This window comes from Neodiprion lecontei, chromosome 2, assembly GCF_021901455.1.
Source record: "Neodiprion lecontei isolate iyNeoLeco1 chromosome 2, iyNeoLeco1.1, whole genome shotgun sequence".
Classification (NCBI taxonomy): Eukaryota; Metazoa; Arthropoda; class Insecta; order Hymenoptera; family Diprionidae; genus Neodiprion; species Neodiprion lecontei.
This window is the reverse complement of record NC_060261.1, coordinates 6,303,444-6,326,809: the sequence shown is the minus strand read 5'-3', so window position 1 is coordinate 6,326,809 and position 23,366 is coordinate 6,303,444. Positions and strand designations below refer to the sequence as shown.

General features: G+C 37.0%; 3 protein-coding genes across 5 annotated transcripts; 1 reads left to right on the top strand and 2 right to left on the bottom strand.

Annotated features, from left to right (window-relative positions):
* Positions 1 to 7: 7 nt before the first annotated feature.
* On the bottom strand, positions 8 to 8,819 carry LOC107225467 (6-phosphofructo-2-kinase/fructose-2,6-bisphosphatase 1). 2 transcript variants are annotated; one of them, XM_015665951.2, is made up of 6 exons: positions 8,026 to 8,817; positions 3,893 to 4,320; positions 2,763 to 3,236; positions 2,005 to 2,239; positions 1,642 to 1,769; positions 8 to 808 (listed from the first exon to the last, which is right to left on the bottom strand). In XM_015665951.2, exons 1-6 carry the CDS (start codon positions 8,102 to 8,104, stop codon positions 752 to 754), a joined length of 1,401 nt encoding a protein of 466 aa, XP_015521437.1. In that variant the 5' UTR covers positions 8,105 to 8,817; the 3' UTR covers positions 8 to 751. The 2 variants fall into 2 exon arrangements, with proteins under 2 accessions (XP_015521437.1, XP_046587251.1); XM_046731295.1 differs by lacking the exon at positions 8 to 808 and adding an exon at positions 1,421 to 1,560 and having other exon boundaries at positions 8,026 to 8,819.
* Positions 8,820 to 9,281: 462 nt separating this feature from the next.
* Positions 9,282 to 12,436, bottom strand: LOC107225465 (probable serine hydrolase). The gene is made up of 3 exons (XM_015665949.2): positions 12,276 to 12,436; positions 11,516 to 11,874; positions 9,282 to 10,576 (listed from the first exon to the last, which is right to left on the bottom strand). The coding sequence occupies exons 2-3, from the start codon at positions 11,649 to 11,651 to the stop codon at positions 9,735 to 9,737; spliced, it is 978 nt and encodes a 325-aa protein (XP_015521435.1). The 5' UTR covers positions 11,652 to 11,874; positions 12,276 to 12,436; the 3' UTR covers positions 9,282 to 9,734.
* A 550-nt stretch (positions 12,437 to 12,986) lies between these two features.
* Positions 12,987 to 23,323, top strand: LOC107225471. Of its 2 annotated transcripts, XM_015665954.2 has the most exons (7): positions 12,987 to 13,330; positions 13,764 to 13,876; positions 15,843 to 16,082; positions 17,137 to 17,390; positions 17,586 to 17,757; positions 18,143 to 18,384; positions 18,802 to 23,323. In XM_015665954.2, the coding sequence occupies exons 1-7, from the start codon at positions 13,240 to 13,242 to the stop codon at positions 22,547 to 22,549; spliced, it is 4,860 nt and encodes a 1,619-aa protein (XP_015521440.2). In that variant the 5' UTR covers positions 12,987 to 13,239; the 3' UTR covers positions 22,550 to 23,323. The 2 variants fall into 2 exon arrangements, with proteins under 2 accessions (XP_015521440.2, XP_046587221.1); XM_046731265.1 differs by lacking the exons at positions 12,987 to 13,330; positions 13,764 to 13,876 and adding an exon at positions 14,321 to 15,064.
* The last annotated feature ends 43 nt before the right edge of the window (positions 23,324 to 23,366 follow it).

The window sequence follows — 23,366 nt, the reverse complement described above, 5'->3', positions numbered from 1 at the left end:
TACATAATTTATTTAATAAAAAATATATTTGGAAGATTCTGATAGCGTATGAGTGGTAAATATTATCCTTGGCTACTAAAAGAAAATACATGATATAGAATACGAGCCACGAGACTAAATACTCATGCTGCCTATTTTTTTATGTATCGTCTGTATGGCTCGTATTCCATTATATTCAACAGACAATACAGTATAATATCTTATTCTCCTTTTTAACCAGGCTATACGTTGAGTATAACTGATACGTATGTAAGTGGTTGACATGAAGCAATTTTATTACCGTTTGTAAATAACGTTAATTTAAAGATGGAAAGAAAATTGATTTACTTCCTACAGTTTTATTTATATACGTCGTATAAGTATATCTGTGAAGTTACGTTCATTCAAAATATCATACGTTGCATTCATGAAATTTGAAATGATCTACAAACGGTATACAGAAGACATCATATATAAATAGAATAATTTAAAATTCTTAGAATAAACTTCCCTTTTTATCAGCATTCATATCACATAAAAATTTTTCTTCAGTTTACATACGTGCCTTTGCTCAACAGGTAGTTTAGTAGTATAGGAAGTTAGAGATAACAATGAAATTTTACTATTTCTTTTTTTACCCCATAATAACGAGTTTAATTATTCCGGCATCACAGCGTACTCAATTTGACAGCCAGCTGCCAACAATGCTTTGTTCTTGTCACGAATTAGCGTGGAAGGATTTTTTTATTTTCCTCAAAACAGCGTCATTAGATCACGTCAGCAGTTTCTGTGCTCTGTTTCTAAAGCGTTCCTCCAAGTATCCATGTACCTGAAATTGAAACGGAAAAAATTATAATATTTAACTTGTTGACGTACATAAAATGTATTGGGTACTACTGGTTATTCAAAGTGACAAATTTAAAATTAAATCAAGGAAGATGCTATTGCGTCTATATTTACTAGCAATGTTGTCTTCTAGCTTGTCTCTATCAAGATATACAATTTACGTAGTATACAGTAACTAAAGCTTATTGCGCAATGGTTTTAAACCATTATGTAACTCCAGATTATGATAAATTACCAAGTGCATCGAAAGTACGGTAGATAATTCGAATGAAAACGTAAATAAGATTCGTAATAATCATCATTATCCATTCGTTGTATCCGAATTACTTGCAAAAAAAAATATGATAATGCCTGTTACTAGCAACAACAGCTCTAAATGTTGACTTTTGAAAGCTACAAGTTCTATCTGATGTAATCTAATGGAAAAAAAATGATTCAAACTTACACATGCTTGTAGTACATAAAAACAAGTGATAAGTATGTAATGACGCGGGAGTACGAAGGTTTCTTCGTGGTAGATAAAAACCTTCTCACTCCACTTAAATGCAATAAACGGGCAAACATTCTGGCGGGTCATTAAAACACGAGCAGCAGGTAAGTAAAAGTTATTTTATTAGCACATGGCTCAAGCACCAGGACAAGGTAATAGCAGTAGTAGTGTAAGTAATAGTAGTATTATCAATTTCTTTTTTCCCCATCAATTCTTAACGAATTAAAATATTCACCCTATCAATTCTGTAGAAAGATCATATCCAAAATTAAGAAAAGTCAATTAAGTAAAAATTATTGTACATCTTTTTTTATTTGCCTTTGTACCTTTGGTTTTGGCCGATGAGTATCCACTGCATCTATCGGCAACCTGATGTGCTCAACTTTGCATCCGTAAGCCACAGGTGTTAGCTTCATAATAGTGTGTAGTGGAACACTCAAGTATGGTAACTCGTCTGAAAAATTATACAAATATAGTTTGATATAAAGTTTATTATAGTTAATGAGCTCTTTTGACTCTTCTTCTTCTTATAATATGGAAATTATAACTAAAGCAATATTGCGTGTATTTAATTCACCATAGATATAACTTTTTCAGCTTTGGAATTAAAACCAAACACCGAAATATATATCAAGAGATACACTTTGCCAGTGTAAAGCAAAGTATGTAATTCAGTGTGACAAGCTTACCTGAACTTTTATCCAGAAAATAGGCAAGCAAACATCGTAGCACAGCCTGATGAGTCACAACGAGAACATTACCCTGACGTTCCAATTCCATAATGACTGGCTCTAGTCGAGCAACTAAATCCTCGTAACTTTCACCTCTGGGGTACCTGTATGAAAATTTATTTTGGTCCCTTGCCGCAAAATCAGTTGGATATTTCTCAGCTATTTCTTCATAGGTCATTTCCTCACAAATTCCCTGGAATATCATTTATATTTGTTCTAATTAAGTTGAATTGCGATGCATTTATATGGCGATGACTTTATCATTTGTAACTCATCATCGTGTGTAATATAACATATTTTACGCTATTCTTTCTTATTTCGGCGGTTAAAACTGGGCACAATGTTTGGAAAAAGTAATTTTTACTTTCGTACAGAATTTTCAAAGTTGCCAAACAATTTGTGTAAAAAAAATAAGGCAATTGAAGGAACCCAAGGATCTCTATCAGAGTTCAAGTTCTGAACTATTCAGTTTTGGATGAGACTTGGGATATCAGTGTGATTGATGATGATGATTTGCAATAAGTGAATAAAAGGTAGAAATTTTTTCCTAAAATTTTCATGCATCCAAATTTTATACATGTAAACACTTGACGCGAAATCATTGATGTTAAAATTCGTTGGTACTTTCATAGGGAAAGACGGGCGAAATATTTGCAGAGTCCCTTGCTTTTCCATATTCTGAATTCGTAGATCTTCATGGCTAAAAAATGTCTCACCGCATCGATTTCATTCAAAGCTTTCCACCGTTCTTGTGGAGCTTGGACTCCAGTCGCGGTTTGTATAGTCCTCTGAAGCCAGCTGGTCCAAACCCTCAAACCCTGTATATCCTGCTGCGCGATGAATTGAGCTAGCGCGTTGCTGTATTCGTGTCCTCTAGAGCTGAGAGCAGAATTACCACCTATTCTTCCTTCAAGATTCATAATACTTTCACCGTGTCTGGTCAAGTATATAGTTCGAGGCACAATATGTATATTCATTAAGTAATAAACTATTCTGCTCTGAATGTGTCCCTCGTGTTTGTGGACCAGAACCTTTTCTCCCGTGTTGTAAATTTTCATAAACGACAGGTCGACTTCGCAGCTCTCATCCAACGGGTTATACTTCTCTTGGTAATGTTCTATCCGCATCATAAAGTCAGCCAATACGGCTTCCTTGTTCATGTCGGTGTAATCAGGACTGCTTACTTTTACCTGTAATCATAAGATAAACAAAAAAAATACCCGACCAATTAATGCCAACGATCGTACTATCATGCCCTATATAAGAATAACCATTCTTAATATTATAATTTTTCTCTTTTAAATTATCACCTCTTAGGTCTGCTGATTCTACATTATTAAGACTGAACCTTTCGAAGCTGAATTCCAGGGAAAATGTTTAAAATATCAATTTCTCGCTTTTCCATATGATCAGGATGCAAAGTAACGCGTGTTTCTTTTCCCTCTGATTAACTTTCGAAGGATTCTTTGAAATGCGTTTTGCATCAAGGTTTCTGAGAAATTTATCCAAGCGTTGTTATCTCATCAATGAATAAGCGATAAAAACTTAACAGATAGCGATACTGAAGGGATCTTCTAAGCTTTCTTTCAATTATTTTCGATTTAAACAACTTTGATGCGGAATGGGGACAAAGGGACGGATAATTCAATTTTCTCTTACTGCTACATATAATGATAAGAAAGCGTATAGATATAATAATTTATTCATGAATCTGATGAATATGAATCATTTAATCGTAATAAGAATCGATGCGTTAGCGATTGTTCGATAATGAGAAATTGATTGTAATACTCAATTAACGAAATTGCGTTAGATATGTACCCAAAATCTCATGCATATCAAATACCTCCATTATATTTTGTTCAACGATTTCGGGATCGTTGCAAACAGACTCGACGAAAAACAATTTGAAACCCATTTTCCTAACGACAATGTCGTGTATCATCCTTCTCCTCTCGATGGTCGAATTCGTTGCGTCGAAAACCGCGACTTCGCCGTCGCCGTTTTCCAACCATTGGCAAACGTCGTTCAATGCGTCGATGGCACATTGCGTTCTTATCGCCATCGCTTTGATATTGTCAGGTCTGAAAAACTCGTGACATTGATATGCCGTTGTCGCATGCCTCCGGTATTCCCCCAAATTAAATACTTTCGTATTTATACCGATCCAATTCAAGTATCGGCACAGCTTTTTCGATATATAAGTTTTACCCCGTGCCGGCAGCCCAACCATGGCTATTACGTGTGGCTTGTTCACGTAATTTGAACGTTCCCCTGTAAAATAACACGCGTACAAATTTATGTAACAAACATGAAAAAGTAGGTAGACTACGAAATTTACCGCACTAATCGGACCACGGATTTATCGCTCATCGATCAATTAAATCTATGTGTTAATTAGCTTTTTAATTAAGCCGTGCACTGATTGATGGAGTCTCTTAAGAGAACTCGAATCGTTACATCCGCATCTTGACGCGCAAACACGAGTATTAGGTATAAGCCTGAGAGTATAAAATTGTGCAATATTTTATCAGGTTAAAATTCGCAACGTTGATGGAACGATGCATTCTCAAGGTAAGTTTATACTCTGCAACTTTGAAATTGTCCGAGATTCAGTAAATCGTAATATAAATTAAAACATTGTACTCATATTTAGGAAACTCGATTCCTTCCTCATATTTACGAGGATCAAGTTCAGAATTGAGAATGAAGAAGATGAAGTGAAAAAATCTTTACTCCGCACCTTTAGGAATATCTGAAATTTAGTAGATAGACTAAATATTTTAGACTTCTTGAAAGTCATTCTAAAATTACGCAGTAATGATTTTTCCCCTGACGTTTCGTTACGCCTCATCTCATTCTAAAGTTATATAAATTAATGATTTTTGTCAGTCCTATGTTGGACTACAGTTATAAAATTCGTTTTTCATTTAATATTGCCGATCAAATTTTGCGCCAGCATGCTTTGAATTTTTTCCCCCAACAATGCAAAGGCATTTTGCTGCGATAAAATTGGGAATCTGTACAACAGAATCAGAATCTGATAGCGAGGTTCAGGTTGCGAATGACGTTTCGCACCGCGTTGCTGATTTTTCACATTATTATTATAACAGCACAGCAGTTGCAATTGATAGTGATCGTTGTATGTATACCGTCATACGACTCTTTGACAAACATATCAGTATAATACCTTTGAAATATCACACCTCGATCACGATAATACCTTTAAGCGGAACAGCGGAAAATCTGAGCCATTTGATATAAGTAAATATATTATTCGACACACCGGCGAGCTTATTGACCGACTAAATGCATCGGCAATCAAAATTCTATCAATTGTGAAAAAGTCGACCGCCACCTGTTCATTCGATAGAAACGTGATCTTCACATGACTGGCCAATGTCGCAGCCTGTAGCCTTCACACAAATCGGTGGAACGATCGATTCAATTTCTATAAGATTTTAACGGAGAATTTTTATGTTCCATTTGAATAACAAGAAATATTGTATACCTTTATTCTACATGAGAAACTAGTTCCAATCGAGCAAAGCTAATCTTTTTTCTTACGCTAAATGAACAGCGAGGAAATTTTACATAGTATGCACGCACACCAGCTTCACTATAAATATAAATAAAGCTAAAATAAATACTATGCTTCGTGAAGTTTTTTTTTTCTAATACGATTAGCTTGTAGCTAATCTTTTGAACGAACAAACATCTGTTGGGTATGTAGAGACAAGCGATAGTTATTTGCCTACATATAAACTCGTATGTAACTTGTTTGCCGTAGCTGAACACTGACGTAACTTGCGATACTTTTCGTGCGAGGTATTGAATAATAATACAAGAAAGACTGTTTATTTGTATTATTTTTATTATTTTTAAAATACCCGAACGAGATAACAATTCTGGGCTATTTAACATTGTGCGATGTAAGATTTGGTTTGTCGCCATAAGCCGCTTACGTACGAAGTCCGCACAGCTAACATATCGAGGATCGAATTGTGAATTCTTTTTCAAACATACCGCAGAGGTATAATTATAATATGTATCGCAGCCATGCTGTGACCTCGAGGCCTGCAGTTAAATTAGAATCAAATTTGTATACAAAATTAAAAACCAGCTAGTAGTCTCGAGGAGTCGAACAGCGAAAATTATACGTCGCGTAAAGATCTTTTCTCACATTTTGTGTCTGTGTTGCCAAACCATTATTCTCTTTCTGACAAATTGCATCTGTAATTGTTCGTTGTTTCGTATCAATTACAGCAATTTCTTCCATAGACCGTAAAACATTTGTGGATATAATACATCTAGGTATTTCGGTAATTCCCAAACAAATGAATAGCCGATGTTTACAGCGCGAACCGCCATTATTATTCAAATAGTCACGCATACATGAGGCTGAAGTTTGTAACATTATAGTAATGATTAACGTTTCGGAAAATCGTTATTTCACGGTTTCAGGAATGTCTGAAATTCAGTAGATTATAATAAGGCAAAATGTATTCATACTTTGAAAATTTAACTACTTTAAGAAAAATAGTTATTTTTCTCCGCAATGTTTCGTTACGTTAACGTTACCAACTTCAGTCTCATACGCATTTAAACGTTCCTTCGAGAAATAAAAGACGACGTGAAAAACTATACAGAACTTCAGCCCTGATAATACAATCGTCTTACATACGCTAAAACGGCAAGTGCGATATCCAACACTAATTGACAATGAGATTCTTCCTACGAAGAGAATTGGCCACGAGCCGAGTTTGCCTCGGTCTGGTTTGCTCTGGAAACAATTCGCCGCCTCGAATCAATCTCTAACGACGGAATTATTCCAATTGTTTGGCATTCGAATGCGTTTAAAAATTTTCCACTTATATCCTCGACCCGAGTCCTCCGCTTTCACGCATATAAATACGAAGACACATCGTTTTATCGCTGCAGAACATTGGCCGTTGTACGCGGACGCTGACGGTCGCTCGCTATCTCGCGTTATCGATTACCTACCACCTACTATATACAATTCACTGTATACGTGTAGCGAACCAAACGCCAATTAAATAAATCTATTTTCGGCGAAAACAATTGGTACGTTCAACGCGAAGATCTAACCCTACTAAAAATAATACAGCTATGATTTACTTATTTCCGTGCAGTATTAGAGCTCGCAACTTTTCCAGATAATTTACAGATTTGTGAAAGATCAACGCAATTGATGAGGAGGATGATGCACCTGATAACGGCTTACATGATCATATTGAAGTTAGTAACGTTACCGTAACGATTAATGCTGAGGAAAACCGTTACTTCGCGATTTTGGAACTGTCTGAAATTCAGTCAACCGTGATAAAACAAAACACACTCATATTTAGAAATCTTAGTTCTTCAAAAATTATTACGAAGTTAATAAAATAGTGATTTTTTTCTCCAATGTTTCATTACGATCGGATAACGTTACTAACTTCAAGATCGTCTTGTATACGAATATCCACGTGATTGCAAAACAGATATTCCAAACGAAAGTATTCTCTTGGCAATCATGTTCTACGACTTGATCAAACGTATATATTGAATAAAACGACCAAGTGCAGAGGAAGAACTAATTATAATCATCCGAAGCGCATTGGATGAGTCGGAATGAATTTATATGATCGGGAGCAGTCGGCCGAAAAGCGGTTATGTACCGTTTCGAAAAAAATCGCTGCCTGTAGCCGAAGTATACAGCTTAGAACGATTTGTGAAACGAATGAGCTATAATAGTACGGCATGCATGGCCGGCTGTACGGCTGTGTGTATATTAAGTATATACGTATCTTCGGTAAGATAGAGAGCATGTGTCGTGTGTGTAATATATGTATGCGTATATCATAACTGTACACGCATGTGTCAGCTGATAGAAATCCGCTGGCATATATTAGAAATATATATATTTCCGTGGTGTGTTAATAAGTTAGGAATAGTTGAAATGTAATCCTTGATTACCTCTGATAGGAAAGGGCTTTGTCTGAATAGTGTCCGAAGTCGGCGGTGTGTAATGCATCTCAATTGCGGGCTTGGACATTTTTTCGACTTTTTCTTTTCTCTCTCTCTCTCTCTCTTTGTTATTTTCGTTTCAAGAAAACTTGAAATAAGATTCGACTCCAAGAACGAATCGTTCCCTCGTGTCACCGTCTAGTAGAATTCACTTCTTTATCAAAATATATTTCGTAAATTACTTCCTCTAGGTAACTCGAGTTTCTTTTTTTTTTTTTTTTTATTCGTCGCAAACTAATATTCTTCTCGTTTGTACCACCTTTCCTCCGTCATCGATTTCCGCATGACGATTCGTCGTAAGAAATAAATACGCGACGAGCTACTTTTGTACGAACTTGTGTGTACCAGCCACAGACGAAGAGTTGTCGAATAATTTTACAAACGCATATTAATTAATATATGTATATATATACACATACAGTTTTTATTTTTATATTCTTCTCTATTTTTATTTTTTTTTATTTTTATCCACGAGTCTGAGCTGTCTTCGTCGCCAAACGTCGTTGCATGAGGTACGTACGTATGTATGATTATTCAGGCACCCGACGGAATGTTCACTTTACCTCACGATGCGGACACGCACAAAAAGGCAAACCAGCCGAACCAGCGAGCGTCAGGCTCGTACTAAACTCCACGAATCAACGTAGATACGTACGGAGCTGACTACGGGTTCTAAAGTTTAGTCGTGGCCATGCGCGTGTCTGGCCCGCCTTCCTGTGCGAAAACCTTGAGACTTTTAATGCCGAATCGAGGGGGGCGCCGGGACTGCGACGGCAATACAGCGGCTGGCAAGCTGATCGCGGTCCGCGGGGAAAAGGGTGGAAGTTGAAGCCTCCCGAGGATTTCCGACCACTCCGAGAAGCCCTGCCGTCCATCACGCGACCCCAACTTACGTCACTCTTTTATTATACCGCGACGACGAGATTCTGACGTTCAGTCAGAGGAGTGACGACGCGATGCGGAGAGACTGTTACAAAGAGAAGGCGCCCGAGATCGATGAAAAAATCAATTGATCATGCGTCGGTTTATGATCTTTGGACGTCGTCTCGCTGATTCGATCTTATTGCAATTTTTAAGAATTACATTGTTTTTCTTTTTTTCTTATCTTCTTCGTCATACGACTAACGGTTGTTGGATCAAAATACACTTCGTGCATGCACAGCTAATCACACGAACGGTTGAGAAACGCATAATATAGGAATAAGTCTGGGAAATAATTCAATTTATTACATATATTTTAGGTAATTTACAGAGTACGGCGTATCGTCCTATGTACATGTTAGATACATATAAACACTGCGGGGATGTTACACATCCCTTCTTGATCAACTGCCATTGTATGGATTTGTAAATGGATGACTCTTGTAAGTTATTCGAATTATTTTTAAACGGAAACATGAAATCGATTTCCTCTGTTTGACTAGGAATTCTTTGTGACAAACGAAACAGTGGGCCATGGGAATACTTACTTCATACATTATCAATTCTAAATTTCTCAACGAGCATAGCATCTCTTCAAGTGTGTACCGCAACCAATACAGTATTAATACAAATACATTTATGCTCGTTGACTACCCAAATGAAATTAGAATAGGTATACCAAGGCTTTCGCAATGGAAAAAATCTGCAACTATATACATAGACAATTCTGACAAACCCTAGTTATTATGCTTTTCTAAAAATGGATTGAGTATTTCGGTCACTCTTTCAGGGTGAGTTAAATGTAAATGGTGTTTACCAGGCACTACAGTATAGGTAAAGTCTGAACTATTTGTACTCATTTTCTCAACAGTTTCAAGTACCAGCTCCTTATCCTGATAAAAGGGCGAATCTGAAGCTTTAATCAGCCTGTATGGGCAAATGATTCGTTCGGCTAGTTTTAAGATGTGGTCATGGGTGTAGCCGGAGTCAAAAGAAGTATATGTGATCAGCCTTGGATCTTTACTGAATATAAATTCGTCCCTTGCAACTTCTTTAACTCCTCGTTTCATAAGCAGCCTGCAAGCTGCCTCGTCTATAGAATAATTTGTCCCCTTTATCCATTTGTGCATAATTTCTTCGTCACTGTAAGTAGGTGGGTCCGTTTTTCTCGCTTCTATTCTAAGGATCTCTTCTGCATGCTGGGTGATTACTTTGCTATATTTGTTGACATCTATAGAGGGTGGCTTCACGAGGTCAATACCGATGCCAAAGTCGATTTCTTGAGGGAAATACGCTGCGTACAAAAACACGACCATGCTGCCCATCGAGTGACCCATGAATTTTATTTTCCTCCAATCATAAAATTTGACTATCCTTCTAACTAGCAAGACAGTGTTCATCAATGAATATGGTATCCCTGCTGGTGACCAAGATGAATATCCGTGACCGGGCATGTCTACCGCAAATACAGAAGTTCCCTTGGGTAGCAACGGGATCAACGTATCGAACGTTGCTGCGTTATCCTGCCATCCGTGAAACGCCAAAATTGGCTGCCGGTCCTTTGGCCCCCACCATTTACCTGCAGAATGATTCAAGATTTTTTTAAATCTAGTATACAAGTAAAGATAAACCATCGTAACCAGAAGTTCGTCTCTGAAACGCACAACAATTTCAATCTTTTTTGATATTAGACAAGTTTGAAACAAAATTTAACATTCAGCGTCTACCGTAGCCATACAATTGTTGTAATCCTTAATTGCACGTATGTCTTTTTTTTGGAATCTTTCACTGATGATTACGATGGTATAAAGAGAAAAGAAATGTATGAATCTGCTAATATTTTCAATGAGATCCTGCTTTTGAATTTGGATGAAAAATGCATTTATGAATGAAAATGCAAATGGGCAAAGCAAATAATTTTACACATAGGGCCATCGGAAGCACCAGGCAAAAACGTAATTGAATCAACCGTTCCAGTTCAATGTCAGCATCAGTAATCCAGTACACAGAGGCACAGTGTATATTTGTTCAAGAATGAAAGTTCGCAAAGTGAATCTGATTGCAGATCACGAGCAAGAAAAGATGTTATATTCAAATAATGCTGACTGGTTCGTTAAATGCTATCAAATGTAGCTGACAAACGGTGTTCCAACGAGTCTGCTCGAATCACAGGTTTGAACAGCTGCGACCCTGAATGCGTGTAACGTTATTTCTAGTTATGCAGACATGACTACTCACAGCCCAAATAAATGATGTGTATATCGAAATTTTTAGGCTCCATCCATTCATTTACGGTCAAGTTTCAATATTTGTACAGAAGGCCGTTACGGTACGAATGCGTTTTCTTGAATATAATCGTGATGAGATGGGTTTTTGAGGTTAGGGCAGTAAACATCAACTGAAATGCGGATAACAGAGAGTCGGACATTGACAATATTAGAATTAATGTTGCCGCACGATAGATGATTGTAACGGTAAAAATAAAGGAATCTTTTTGTTTTTAAATTGCTCCTCTCACCAGCTATCTTGCCCCACGGTACGGGGATCTCAACTTCCGTTGCATCTTGATTTGAATTGTACGAGTTCCTGTAAAAGTTTCTTGCACCGGCTGCCACGTGTTGGATGATTTTCCTCGAATAAATTTGCGACAGCATTGCGCCTCGGTCTCATCAATCACAGGTACGCTTCTACTGTACTACGGAATGTCTATCGAATCTAATGCTCCACGTGTCGAAGTTAAAAACTAATGCCGGCGTAAATCCAGAGGGCAGTGAGAGGGCGATTGCCCCCTCTAGGCCATCCCGAGTGTTGTGTAATTCCTTTTCTTAGACTGTATGAGACAGATCGAGCCTGTTTTCTTCTCCTCTTCCCTCAGAGCTATTGGAATAATAGATGGTTAAAAATAAGAGATTTTCGATTAAATCGATTATTTCCTCCCGATTAATCGAGTATAATCGATTATTTTTTAAACCTGACTAATCGACCAACTCGATTATTTTCCCACACAATCGGCTTTTGTTTTTAGTCTCATGCATGAAGTTCACTCCTATAGGGACTTTGGTACGCATAGGTAGATATGATGGTATTCTTGAGTTCACTGACAAGCTATTTCCGAATGTCGTATAAAAAAGTAATATAATTTTATATGATTAATGTTTCGATTGTTATTTAATATATAATTACTGAAAAATAAATGAATATTTTTACCGAAAATTGAAAAATGTTTTGAATTAAATTATAGATTATCAAAAAACTTTTCCGCTATCAAGATTACATACCGAAATTTTCGAAACTTGTATTCAAATACACTTTGTTTAAAAATTAAGAAACTATTGATTGACCGAACATGTTGGATAATTTTCCTCGAATAAATTCGTGACAACATTACGCCTCCGTCTCGACAATCACAGACGCGTTTCTACTGTATTAGCGAATGCCTATTAAACCTGTAACGATCAACGTTGCGCTTAAATGCGAACGCAAGTGTGTCCCCCTCTCCCAAAGGCTCGTACATGCGTGTTAATATTTTCATTAGGCTATCCATGGGAAAAATCTGGTTTTCAAATGTCAAGGTTCATTTTTGTAAATGTTCATTGCTATAAATAGTTTTTACTAATATACAATATACAATATACAATAATTTATTGTAAATTAGCAATTGTTCGTAATCTCACAGAGGCTTATCAGACAGTTTGTGACCTTACAATTTTCGTTTTAATTCTTAATCATTTAAATAGGATTGACCAGTTTATTTAAAAAATTTTTTTACATATTCACTAGGGATTAAGCTCGCTGATTAGTTCCGGAATTGATTATAATTGGCTGAATCGTAGTGAAAAATAAGAATAGAAAAACTTGAAGCTAGAAAATATACCAGTCAGAGAGAAACCTTACCAGTCAAGTCCTCGTTGGCAATGCTGAAATCCCTAGCTAGGGTTATATGTTGTTTTCAGGTTATCAGGACCGTTTCTAAGAAGGCGAATGTTTTTGAGACCGAGAGTAGGCAGCAAGCTGTTGCGAAGGAAAACTTTCATCTACGGTACTGCGAAAAATATGCATTGAATAATCGTCCAGTAAAAGTCACATTAACGTTGGTTTATCAATGAAGTAATGCCCGTCCGCCCCGTAAATTCGGATAGTGATATGTGAGATCACAGTGAGAATGGGAAGTGTTTTCACGGTAAAAACGTTTAGCGAGAAGGAAATATTCGTGTCGCGGGTAGCGCGGGGGATCGCATAGGAATGGTATCGCCGTCCAAGGCCCAGCAGCAGCAGCAGCAGCAGCAGCAGCAGCCACAAGAAAACAGGTCGAGGGAGACGGATAGACGTTCCCGTACGTTGAATAAACAAAGCATAATAAACACGTTGCGTAAATTATAATAATACATAAGTAAAGTATACGCTCGATGTAATATTCAATTCCGTGTAAACAAGCGTTCATCTCTCTCCTTTTCCCTTTGTATTATTCGATTCGGAATCTGTCTTGCTGTATATGATAAAACAATGTATACACACGGTATTTGCGTAATAAATTCATTCAATAACTATCGAATTCTTGAAACAATACATATTTATTTATATCACTGACTGCCTACGACAGTTTATACATCGTCTTTGCATTCGACGTTGGTGCTTATTCGATAAAATATCAAGTTGTAGGTTATATAAATGAAAAGATTTTGCGTTTACGTGCAACTGAAACCGGACTCGCCGGACAGCAGCATCTAGATTTCAGTATGTTTGTGAATATATCGTTCTTTTTATAGATGTTCGTATTCAAAAAGGACCCAAACCGTTGGAGAAAAATACCTTCTATTTGGATATAAAAAATCATGTCCTGTCAAATAAACTAGAAGCTAAAATAAAGGATCTTGGTGGGGTGAGTACGAGTTTTATGTTCAGCAAAGCATCCTCTGAAACCAACTATTCCGCATCTCCTGCTCATTTATTAAATGCACCGTTCATAGAATTCCGCAAGAAGCTTTCCATCTGTTTTATTATTTTAACACATTCCCAGGCAACCTCTCATTGTCAGTTCTTCCCGCCATTTCTCAACGAACGAACCATAGTTCCTTCGGCATAACTTCCGGTCGTTTGACTTGATTATATTGTGCAGCCATCGTCTGCTTACAGGATTTCAATATTTCGATACTATTTGTGTCGTAGAAAAATGGAAATCCGACCCCCGGCGATTCTCCACGAGCTAGAGTTCGAGTTTGTATACCTCCATTCAAAATTCCCTTCCGCGCTTGTTATTTCTCTATAGTTTTTACGTACGCACTGTATCGCGGCCGGTTCTCGTTTCTCGCTGCATAAGCTGTTGGCTGGTTGAGTTGTTACCAAGCTGCGCGGGGCTCCGCCCTAAATTCCGCGTCTCTAAAAGCCGGGGGGTCTTTTTACAGGATCTTGAAGGACGCTACGAGCTACAGGAAATATCGAACGATTCGTAAATTGAATTTCGAATGTTTACAGACGTTTGAAACGTGAAACAAAACAGAGTGAGAGAAGAGTATAGAAAAAAAAAAACCACAACACAAGCCAACCGAAAAACGGTGTGTCTATAGGTGAAAAATATAGAACGCCGAGCGCCATCTTGAGGCTGTTTTCGGAAGTTTTAAAGTGTCGCGATCCTTTTCAAAAGTTTGATATTAAAATGTGCAAGGAAAATAATGCTACGATAGTTATCCGAACCCTGAAATTCGTTTGATATTTTTTTCGTAAACATTTACAGAGTCTAGTATGCGAATATAGGGCGCAAAGCGCCGCCTCTAGGCACTAGCGGCAAGCTGTTAACGACGATTGGCCATTTTGTGCCTGACAGGTTTGGATCCGCGATCCCGAGTCTCCGCTTTATTCCCTCGATTTTTATCGTTCGAACAAAATTACCATCGTGTTTCGCGTCGCATTTTAAACGAAACAACACTGCTGATGCGATTTGCCCTTAATTTGCGAACCGCAATTCCTTCTAACGTGATATATTCTTACTCATGAGTGTTTGTGAAAATGTTAGTGTTTCGGGGGATTGCTTGACAGCAGCAGGCCGCTAGGGCCAGTGACTCTGCCTCTTGTAAGTGTGTTACGGAGTTTATAACTCCCTTATTCTAATTTTAGACGCTTTCAAGCCTTGTCAGGGCTTCGCATTTCTTATTCAATATTTAATCACCTCATACGCATGTACAATATCCCTTGTATTTATCGCCGGACGAGATTTTAAATTCCTTTCAACAATGGTAGAGCTCTCATTGTTGTCCAACCAGGAATGTGTTTACTTTATTTCTATTCTCTTCGCCTCTCTTCTCTTCTCCGTTTTCGCTCTTTTTCTGAATTCTCTCGTATTTACCTTCCTGTCCATTATATTGGGAATGTCCAAAATGATATATCCTTACTATACAAAAAGAATTATCTTAAATCCACATACAATTCTTCAATACTACTAACTTTACAACATCATCAAACACAACTCATTATCTTACTCCTTTATAGCAGGTGATAATTATAAACAGAGTTGCATTTTGCAATTCATTTCAATGTATGGTCATATTATTTACGTATAAGACATCAGTAATCCTGCTGACATTCAAGTTTTGGCAGTTTTTCTATTTCACTTTCTGTTTATGCTTTGTCAGCACCTGTACCTTGTTAATTATTATCAACACTACTTGAAGCAAAACAACAAATAAACGTCTCCCAAGTCAAACACATTACCAACAATCGTACATGCGTTGGTAGAATAGATCATACGGTGTCCCATGTATACATATAATTCTTTTTTATTAATTGTATTTTAAAATGTATGCCAAACCCTTTGCTATTGTTTCTAATCATTTTATCTTGTTTTGTTACAGAGAATTGAATTGTTTTTCGGACGGAGTGTCACACTTGTAGTTAGCGATCGAGTAGACAAATCGGGACAGACAAGCGGCGATAAAGTTAAATGGGGCTGGGTCAGCGGAGGGAGCGGGGGTCTCCCCTCGCTGCGGAGCGTAGAACTCCCAACACCGACACCAACTCCCCCAACTCCGTCGCCAGCTGCTGAATCTCCACTTGCTAATTCAACTAATTTACGGGGCATCGCCTCAAGACCTGTAAGTTTGTGCAGTAAGATAGCATAGTTAGACAACACTTGCTGCAGATGACATGCATTGGCATAAAAAAAAACCAGCTTATTCCGCAAGTCTTGCAGTGAAATCGTTGGAAATTATTAAGTTGGCTTTTTTTTTTAATCCTATATAGTGTATTGTCAAGTTATTTTTTAAGAACTTGACCATTACTACTCAATTGTCCCAGATCATATGATATAAACATTTATTCCAGCAATATCTCCTTTGTCATAAAGTATTTAAAAAGTACAATTATTTACTTTTGGTGCTGGAAATAATAATATAGGAAAAATTAGATACCATAAAATTGTCTGCAATAATGTATATAAAAATTTTGTTATGTCTCAACTAAACATGACGCTTAGTCTCAATCAAAGTTGCCATCGCAGGCCAGCTGACGCTGAATTTCTCATTTTATGAAGTATAAATTTGTATGCAATGAATTGTATTGAGCTTGAATTTTTCCAATAATATTATAATATTTTTTCTACAAATTATGAATACATTTTTCTTTGAGCATCGACACGGTTTTAGAAATTTTAATAAATGATGTACTTTGCACAACACTTTGATTAAGTGTATTTTCAATTAATAAATCATTATGGTCTTTAAGATTGTGGATTTTAATTCATGTCACTTAACGGACTAGAAAATTGCGTTTATCGAACTATGCCACTTAAAATATTTCAATCACTGAATTGTATCAAAACAATTTGCAGCGAGTTATCATTGCATACTTTTTTGTATTTCTAGATGTCTGATTACATATGCTATTTTATTGTATATTTACTGTTGTATTGCTCACTCTATATTACTTTAGCGCAAGGAGTGCTATTCATCTGTGACCAGTTGTACTTTATAAAACACAAAGCAATTAGATATTTTGTCTCAGTCGTGGAAACAATTATACCATTCAGAATCTGGTAACGATTATCTTGTAATAGTTTAGTCCATTATTGAAACGAAATGGTATTGAGTGAGTGAGATGATGTTAATTCTGCTTTTACACTAGTACAGGAATTTAATTCATGTTCAATAGAAATCTCGAGCGGATGCAATGTTGGAGCGTGCCTTGACGCAACCACAACAGTATTCCGTGGACCCGTTGAAGAACGCTCAGAACTGGGGAATCCCAATTTGGCCGACAAGTAAATTGCAGATCTGGTTGGACAAGATCTATGTATCTCTTAAAGGCACATGTAACTTGAAACAGATTCACCAACTTAGCGTAAACAAGGATACAAAAGTCAAGCAATTGAAGGCACCTTATATAAAGTTTGAATCCTTCCAAAGGTAATAATTTATTTCACTACATAAGGACAATCACTGGCATTACCTCTCGACTAAAATTTTTTTTTATTGCAACAACGAATAATTGTTGAAATATCAATTTGTAATCGATTCCAAATGAATCTCAGTTGGCTAAAATCTAATATACGAAAGTATGTTTTTGATATCCTTCTAATTAATATTCCATCTGTATTACAGGGACACTAAACCTATATTTTTGGAATTACCCGCTTGGCCACAGCTGAATTTCGAAGGTGAACCCGGTACTTGTCCGTTTGACACTAAACAGCGTGAGAAGAAAGAGATTACAGTAAGCAGCAAAGATATTAAGGAAAACAAAAAGGTCTCAATTCTCAATCAGCAAGATAAAGTGAGTACAAGATTAACTAAAAATTGTCTTCATTACTGAAGAAAAGTAGACTTATATTGTTTGTGAAAAGAGGAAGAACCTCTAGAGAAAAAGTATAGCTAAGCATTTCAGGCTCATAATACGAGTTATGTAATGTTATTTCATCGTGACCCTATATAAAGCAGTACTTTACTTTAAGAACAGAGCTAAAAAGGCTAGATCTTTCAGTCTGTTGATTTTCATTCTTTAATTAGAATTATGATATACCTAAAAAGTACTCGGTGTATGGAATCAAACGCTTTTTACATCTATTTCTATAAAGAAGGGATAACCAAACAGATTGTAGTGTTCTGCTAACCATTCCACTTTATTGGATATCTTATATTTTCAATTTTTAATGTTATAGGATAAGGACATGACTCGTAGGCCTCGTGGTGGGGCAACACGGACTCGGAGAACGGAACAATTAGTTGCTGGCTACTGTGAAATATGTCGGATCGACTATAGAGATTTAAAGAAGCATGTGCGCAGTGATCAGCATCTAAACTTTGTTCGAAATGACGACAATTTCTTATCTTTGGATACCTTGATTAATGCTGGAGCCAGTGTTGAAGCCTTTCTAAAATTCAACAGATCGAAAGACATTGGGTGAGTATTTCTTCTAAATATTAAATATTGACAAACCAGTCTTGTTGACGCTTGACAATGAGTTTTAAAGCGTTAAATGCGCTGAGATGCACACAAGTTTGTTGAAAGTTATTTTTATTTGAATTTGTAGAAAGCTCCTAGGTCAACTTTGCGGTATTCTGTATGAAAAACCTTACACTCACATTATTATCTTGTTCAACTTTGAATCTCAATCACAGTATTGGAGAACTGTCTTCACAATCAAGTATTGGAACAGCCATTACAAATTTCCGAAGAATACCACTGCAATAAAAAGAACTCAATTCTCAATGACAACAACGGTATATTTTGCAAACTTTAAGATGATAATGATAGCCATCATCTCTAATTGCTATGAAGGATGAAAGAAAGTTTATATTTTGTCAATTTCCACTACAGCAAGGATTGCAGCTTGTTTCCAAACGTCAGCCGCAGCCTTCGGAGCGTCGTGTTACCAGAAGAAAAGGTGGACAAGTCATCGAAGCCTGAATTGGATAGTTACAACGCTAGCAATATCGATATGGTGCAATGCAATGGTGCGCGAAGAAGTCTTGATTTAAAATTGAATCCATCCCACAATCTGAGAACTCGAGCTAAGCATGAAAGTGGACATTTGTTACGATCGAAAGGTAGCCCGTGGCATGAGGTGGATAAGAGTGATAAGTTTTATGACAAGTTTGAGGGTTTCACTATAAAAAAGCGTGCGAAAGGTACCATTTGGATCGAGGAAGATGATCCGGATGATAAATGTGTCAATGAAGATTCTTTTAAAGTAAATAAAAGTCGGGAGTATAACAAAACAGGTTCTATTGATGATGGTAATGATGTCGATAGTAAGGTGAAACAGGAGAGTCAAAATACAAATGGTGAACAAACAGACAACGAACAAAATTTAAGTTTTAAGGAAATAAAGTGCGAACTAAATCACGTTTATGAGCTGAACTGTTTGGCGGATTGTGAGGTACCCGATAGGAAGAAAAGATTCACAAACACAGAAGACAGCCGGATTCCTGAAGAAGGTGGGGTTGTTGATTCAACGAAGCTAGAAGTTCGTGTTAATGGACAAGATGCCAAGATTGAAGATAAACATTTGAAAGCTAATAAAAATATTTATTCTAAAGAGACTACAGACAGTATTCACCGGTGTTCAAAATCCTACAAGAATTCGGTAACATCTGCAAAGTGTCATAATGACATTAACAGACTCAACGGCAGCTCGAATGATACTCCGAATGTACAAAATGATGTTAAGGATTCCAAAGCTCTGAGTTTGGTGGAGAAAGATCTTAAGGAGGAAAATACAAGGATTGTTAAGCCTAGTAGAAGAGGAGGTCGATTGTCTAGAGGCCGTAATCGACTCTCTGTCGAGGAACGATTGATTGAAGATAATCGGGCGTATTATAAGGTGGAAGTTCTAGGAAATAAATTGAGATCTAGTACGATTCCAAATTCGCCAGGAGTAATACCTTTAAAGGAGGTTGCTGAAGATTTGAAGAAATATGACACTCCTTCAAGCGAAAAACCTGTTGTTGTTCGTTTTAAACGTGTCAGAAAGTCGGAACTTTCCTTGCTTAGCGACGAAGCTGAGTCTTTCATGTTTGGTGAACCAAAACGCGATGAATCTAGTGACTGCAGTGAAAGCGATCAGCAAAGTAGCACTTTGCCGAATGATACAGAAAGCGAACGTGACTTGACGTCAAATTCCTTTACTTTAAATTCTATGGTGAACTGTAGTTCTTCAGTGTGTGACGACACGATAGAAGAAGATTCCCAAGACTCGGTGTCTTTAGGACGAGCAAGAAAAAGGAGACGTACGCAGGCAGAAGCCTTCATAAAAGACAATGAAGATTACTACAAATTCCAAACACCCGGCAGCAGGTTGAGGTATCAAGCGCCAACAACAGGTGTGAAAGAATCTGGAGCAGTGCCAGATTTCGAGGAAAATAATAAATTAGATGCAGCAAATACGACAACAGCGGAAGCTACCGAACCTACTTTTTCATCTAAGCCTTCACCGGAAGTGGAGAAGCTTCAATTTTCGTTTGAAGCTGTACCAAAATCCGAGCCGTGGTATCAAACCTACCAACGTCAAGATGAGGGGGCTGAATTCTGGCATTGTTTCAGTGAAGGCGATAGCCAGAAGCCGTTCTTATTACCATATGAGATTGAGAATTTTCATGAAACATTGATGAGAGGTTTCAACAAATCTGAAAATAATCGGAGGAGGGGTCGTGGCAGAGGGGGTAGCAGTGTTAGTAGATCACCTAGGAAAAGTCCACGATGTCATGCATCGACTTTGGCCATTATGTCAACCATTATTAGGAAAAGAGAGCAATTTCAACCACCGAGTTTAAGTATTATTGAAGAAGAAACACGTTCGAACAGGTCGCGAACAAACACCCCTAAATCAGAGGCAAAATCTGATGTGAAGTCTGAAATTGATGAGGACCTTAAACAGATTGCAAAAAACATAGACGACATGCTTTGCGGAAAGCATTTCATCGGTCTTGAAGACTCGTTTGATACTGAATTGAGCACTTCAATTGAATTGAATATGGTGCACCCCCAAATACCAAAAGGTCCCCCACCAAATCTATTGGAGTTACTTGACAATTGCCAAGATGTTAATTGCTTGGAAAATTCGTCTTGTGCCAGTTCAGAATGTGGGGAAACGACAAATATTGAGTCACCTATGAAAAGGAGAAAACGTAGAAAAAATAGAACTGGTTGGCCTGGTATTAAAATGAGGAAAAAATTACAAGTTAAACAATCGATCGATGTAGATTGTGAGTTGGAAAATGTACCTGAACAGAAGACAGACAACAGGTTGTCAGAAACATTGAACGAAGACGTCGACTCGAACAGATTACGTAGCGATTCAGATCCCAGATTAGCAGAATCTAATGGTGATTGTCGAATCCATCCCGAAGTTGTGGGTGAGAATGAAACTGCCAACGATTTGATGGATCGAATACAGGGTAGTAGAAAAAGTACAGATACTTGTGCTTCGAGCATATCTTACAGTTATTCGAAAGATGAAAACTCATTTAAGAGGCATAGGAGTAGAGAGGATGTGGGGAAATGTTTGCCAAAAAATTTCGAAAACTTTGATGATTTAACGAAAAGTGATCGAAATTCGGATAACAACGATGCAAATGTTTCAAAATCAAACAGAGACTTACCTGATAAAGATCTGGAAAGTCATGAAAATTCCCACAAGTGTACTACAGGACAAACTAACGTCTCCAAAAGACATCCTCACTCAAACTCCATGTCACGCAAAGTTCAGCGTAGAAGTACATCTACATCTGAATTTCAAGAGGCTAGCATTGAGAATGAAGTTCACGATGAGGTGTACAGAAACGATTGTCATCCTGTTGGAGAGTCGAGAAAACAGTCCAACTCCAACAATGTTTCCAAACGACATCAAAACGAAGATGTGTATCCAGTAACGTGTAATTCCGACATTGAGGAGGAAAACCGTTTTAGTAGTTCTTGTCGAAAAGATACTAATTTGGTGATAGGATCGAGAATGCCACAAATCAACAATACGTTGTCGAAAAGGCAAAGGGTGTCTAAAGATATGTCCAGCGATACGCATAGTTCTGAGACGAAACACAAAGAAGAGAGTTTGGAAATTCTAGACTCCAAAGGAACCACGTCAATTGCCGTGCTCCAAAAACAGTCAAACACAAATTCTGTACCTACGAAAAGACAACGAGAGGAAACAAGCTCTTCGGAGATCCACCATTCTGGTTTTGAGGACGAGAATTCGTGTAAAAAAGATACTAATCTGAATATCACGTCTAAAAAACAACAGAATTCCAGAAAACGTCAACGGAGACAGACGTTATCCTCTGAAGCACGAGATTCCGACATTGAATTCACATTTTCAGTATCGCAAAGAGTTAGCCCTGTTGTGTCTTCAGTGGAGTTGGAGAATCGGCGATCGAGTATAGAATTCCAACCTGTTGTTAGGATGACAAAAATCGATGATCAGGTTGATATGGACAATGGTGTTTTATCGGTAACAGTTGCGAGCAACCGAAGGTTAAGAAGTTCCGCTTCACCTAGATCTAATATTCAGCCACCAAAATGGTATAGAAATACTAGAGGAAAATTTTGTCGGTGGATAAAGGACAGTTGAAAAACTTTGATAAATTTTGCAGCTAGTATTAAATATATAAATTTCGAAAGCGCTATCGAAGTTTGAATATTTAATGCGAGCGGTGCATTGCGTGTATAAAAGAAGGTACTTGTGTATTTAGTGTAGTATTTAACACAGCTAATGAAGTAGATATTTAGTAATATTATAAGTATGTATAATTATTATTATGATTAATATTAATGTATTATTGAAATATTATTATAATGATTACCGTCGTTTTCTGGTGACTTAGCTGCCAAGAGCCGCTGTGTTGTACATTCTTTAAATGTCGTCTTGGTGTACTCTAAGAAAATCATTCGTTTTGTAGTAAGATATTTTTTATAGTTTACTACATACCCTCTAAACAACCGTATTTTTGGTTAATTTAAAAAAAAGTCTGCCATTCTCATTAAAATGCTGAGTCTTCGTTTTTAAGTTTTGATTTAACATTACAAAGGTATAATAATTGAACCATATACATACATACATTAATACATACATACCGAGATATAGTCATAATCATTTATGGATATAACTAGCGAAATATTTCTTCAGAGCACACAAGACTCCATGCATAGCTTTATAATAGTATAACCATTTTCCGTTATTCTGCATACCAATAACATTGTAATATTATATATTTTAAACTCTGATGAGAAAGTATCCCCTACAAAAAAAAATCTTGTTGATTTCAAATTTGAAAAAACGTTGTAATTCTTGCGTGAATTCCAAAAGGGTTACGATTATTAAAACTTACGAATTTTCCATACAGAAGACTGTCTTGTAATTATAACGTCCTTCAATCTCTTACATATAA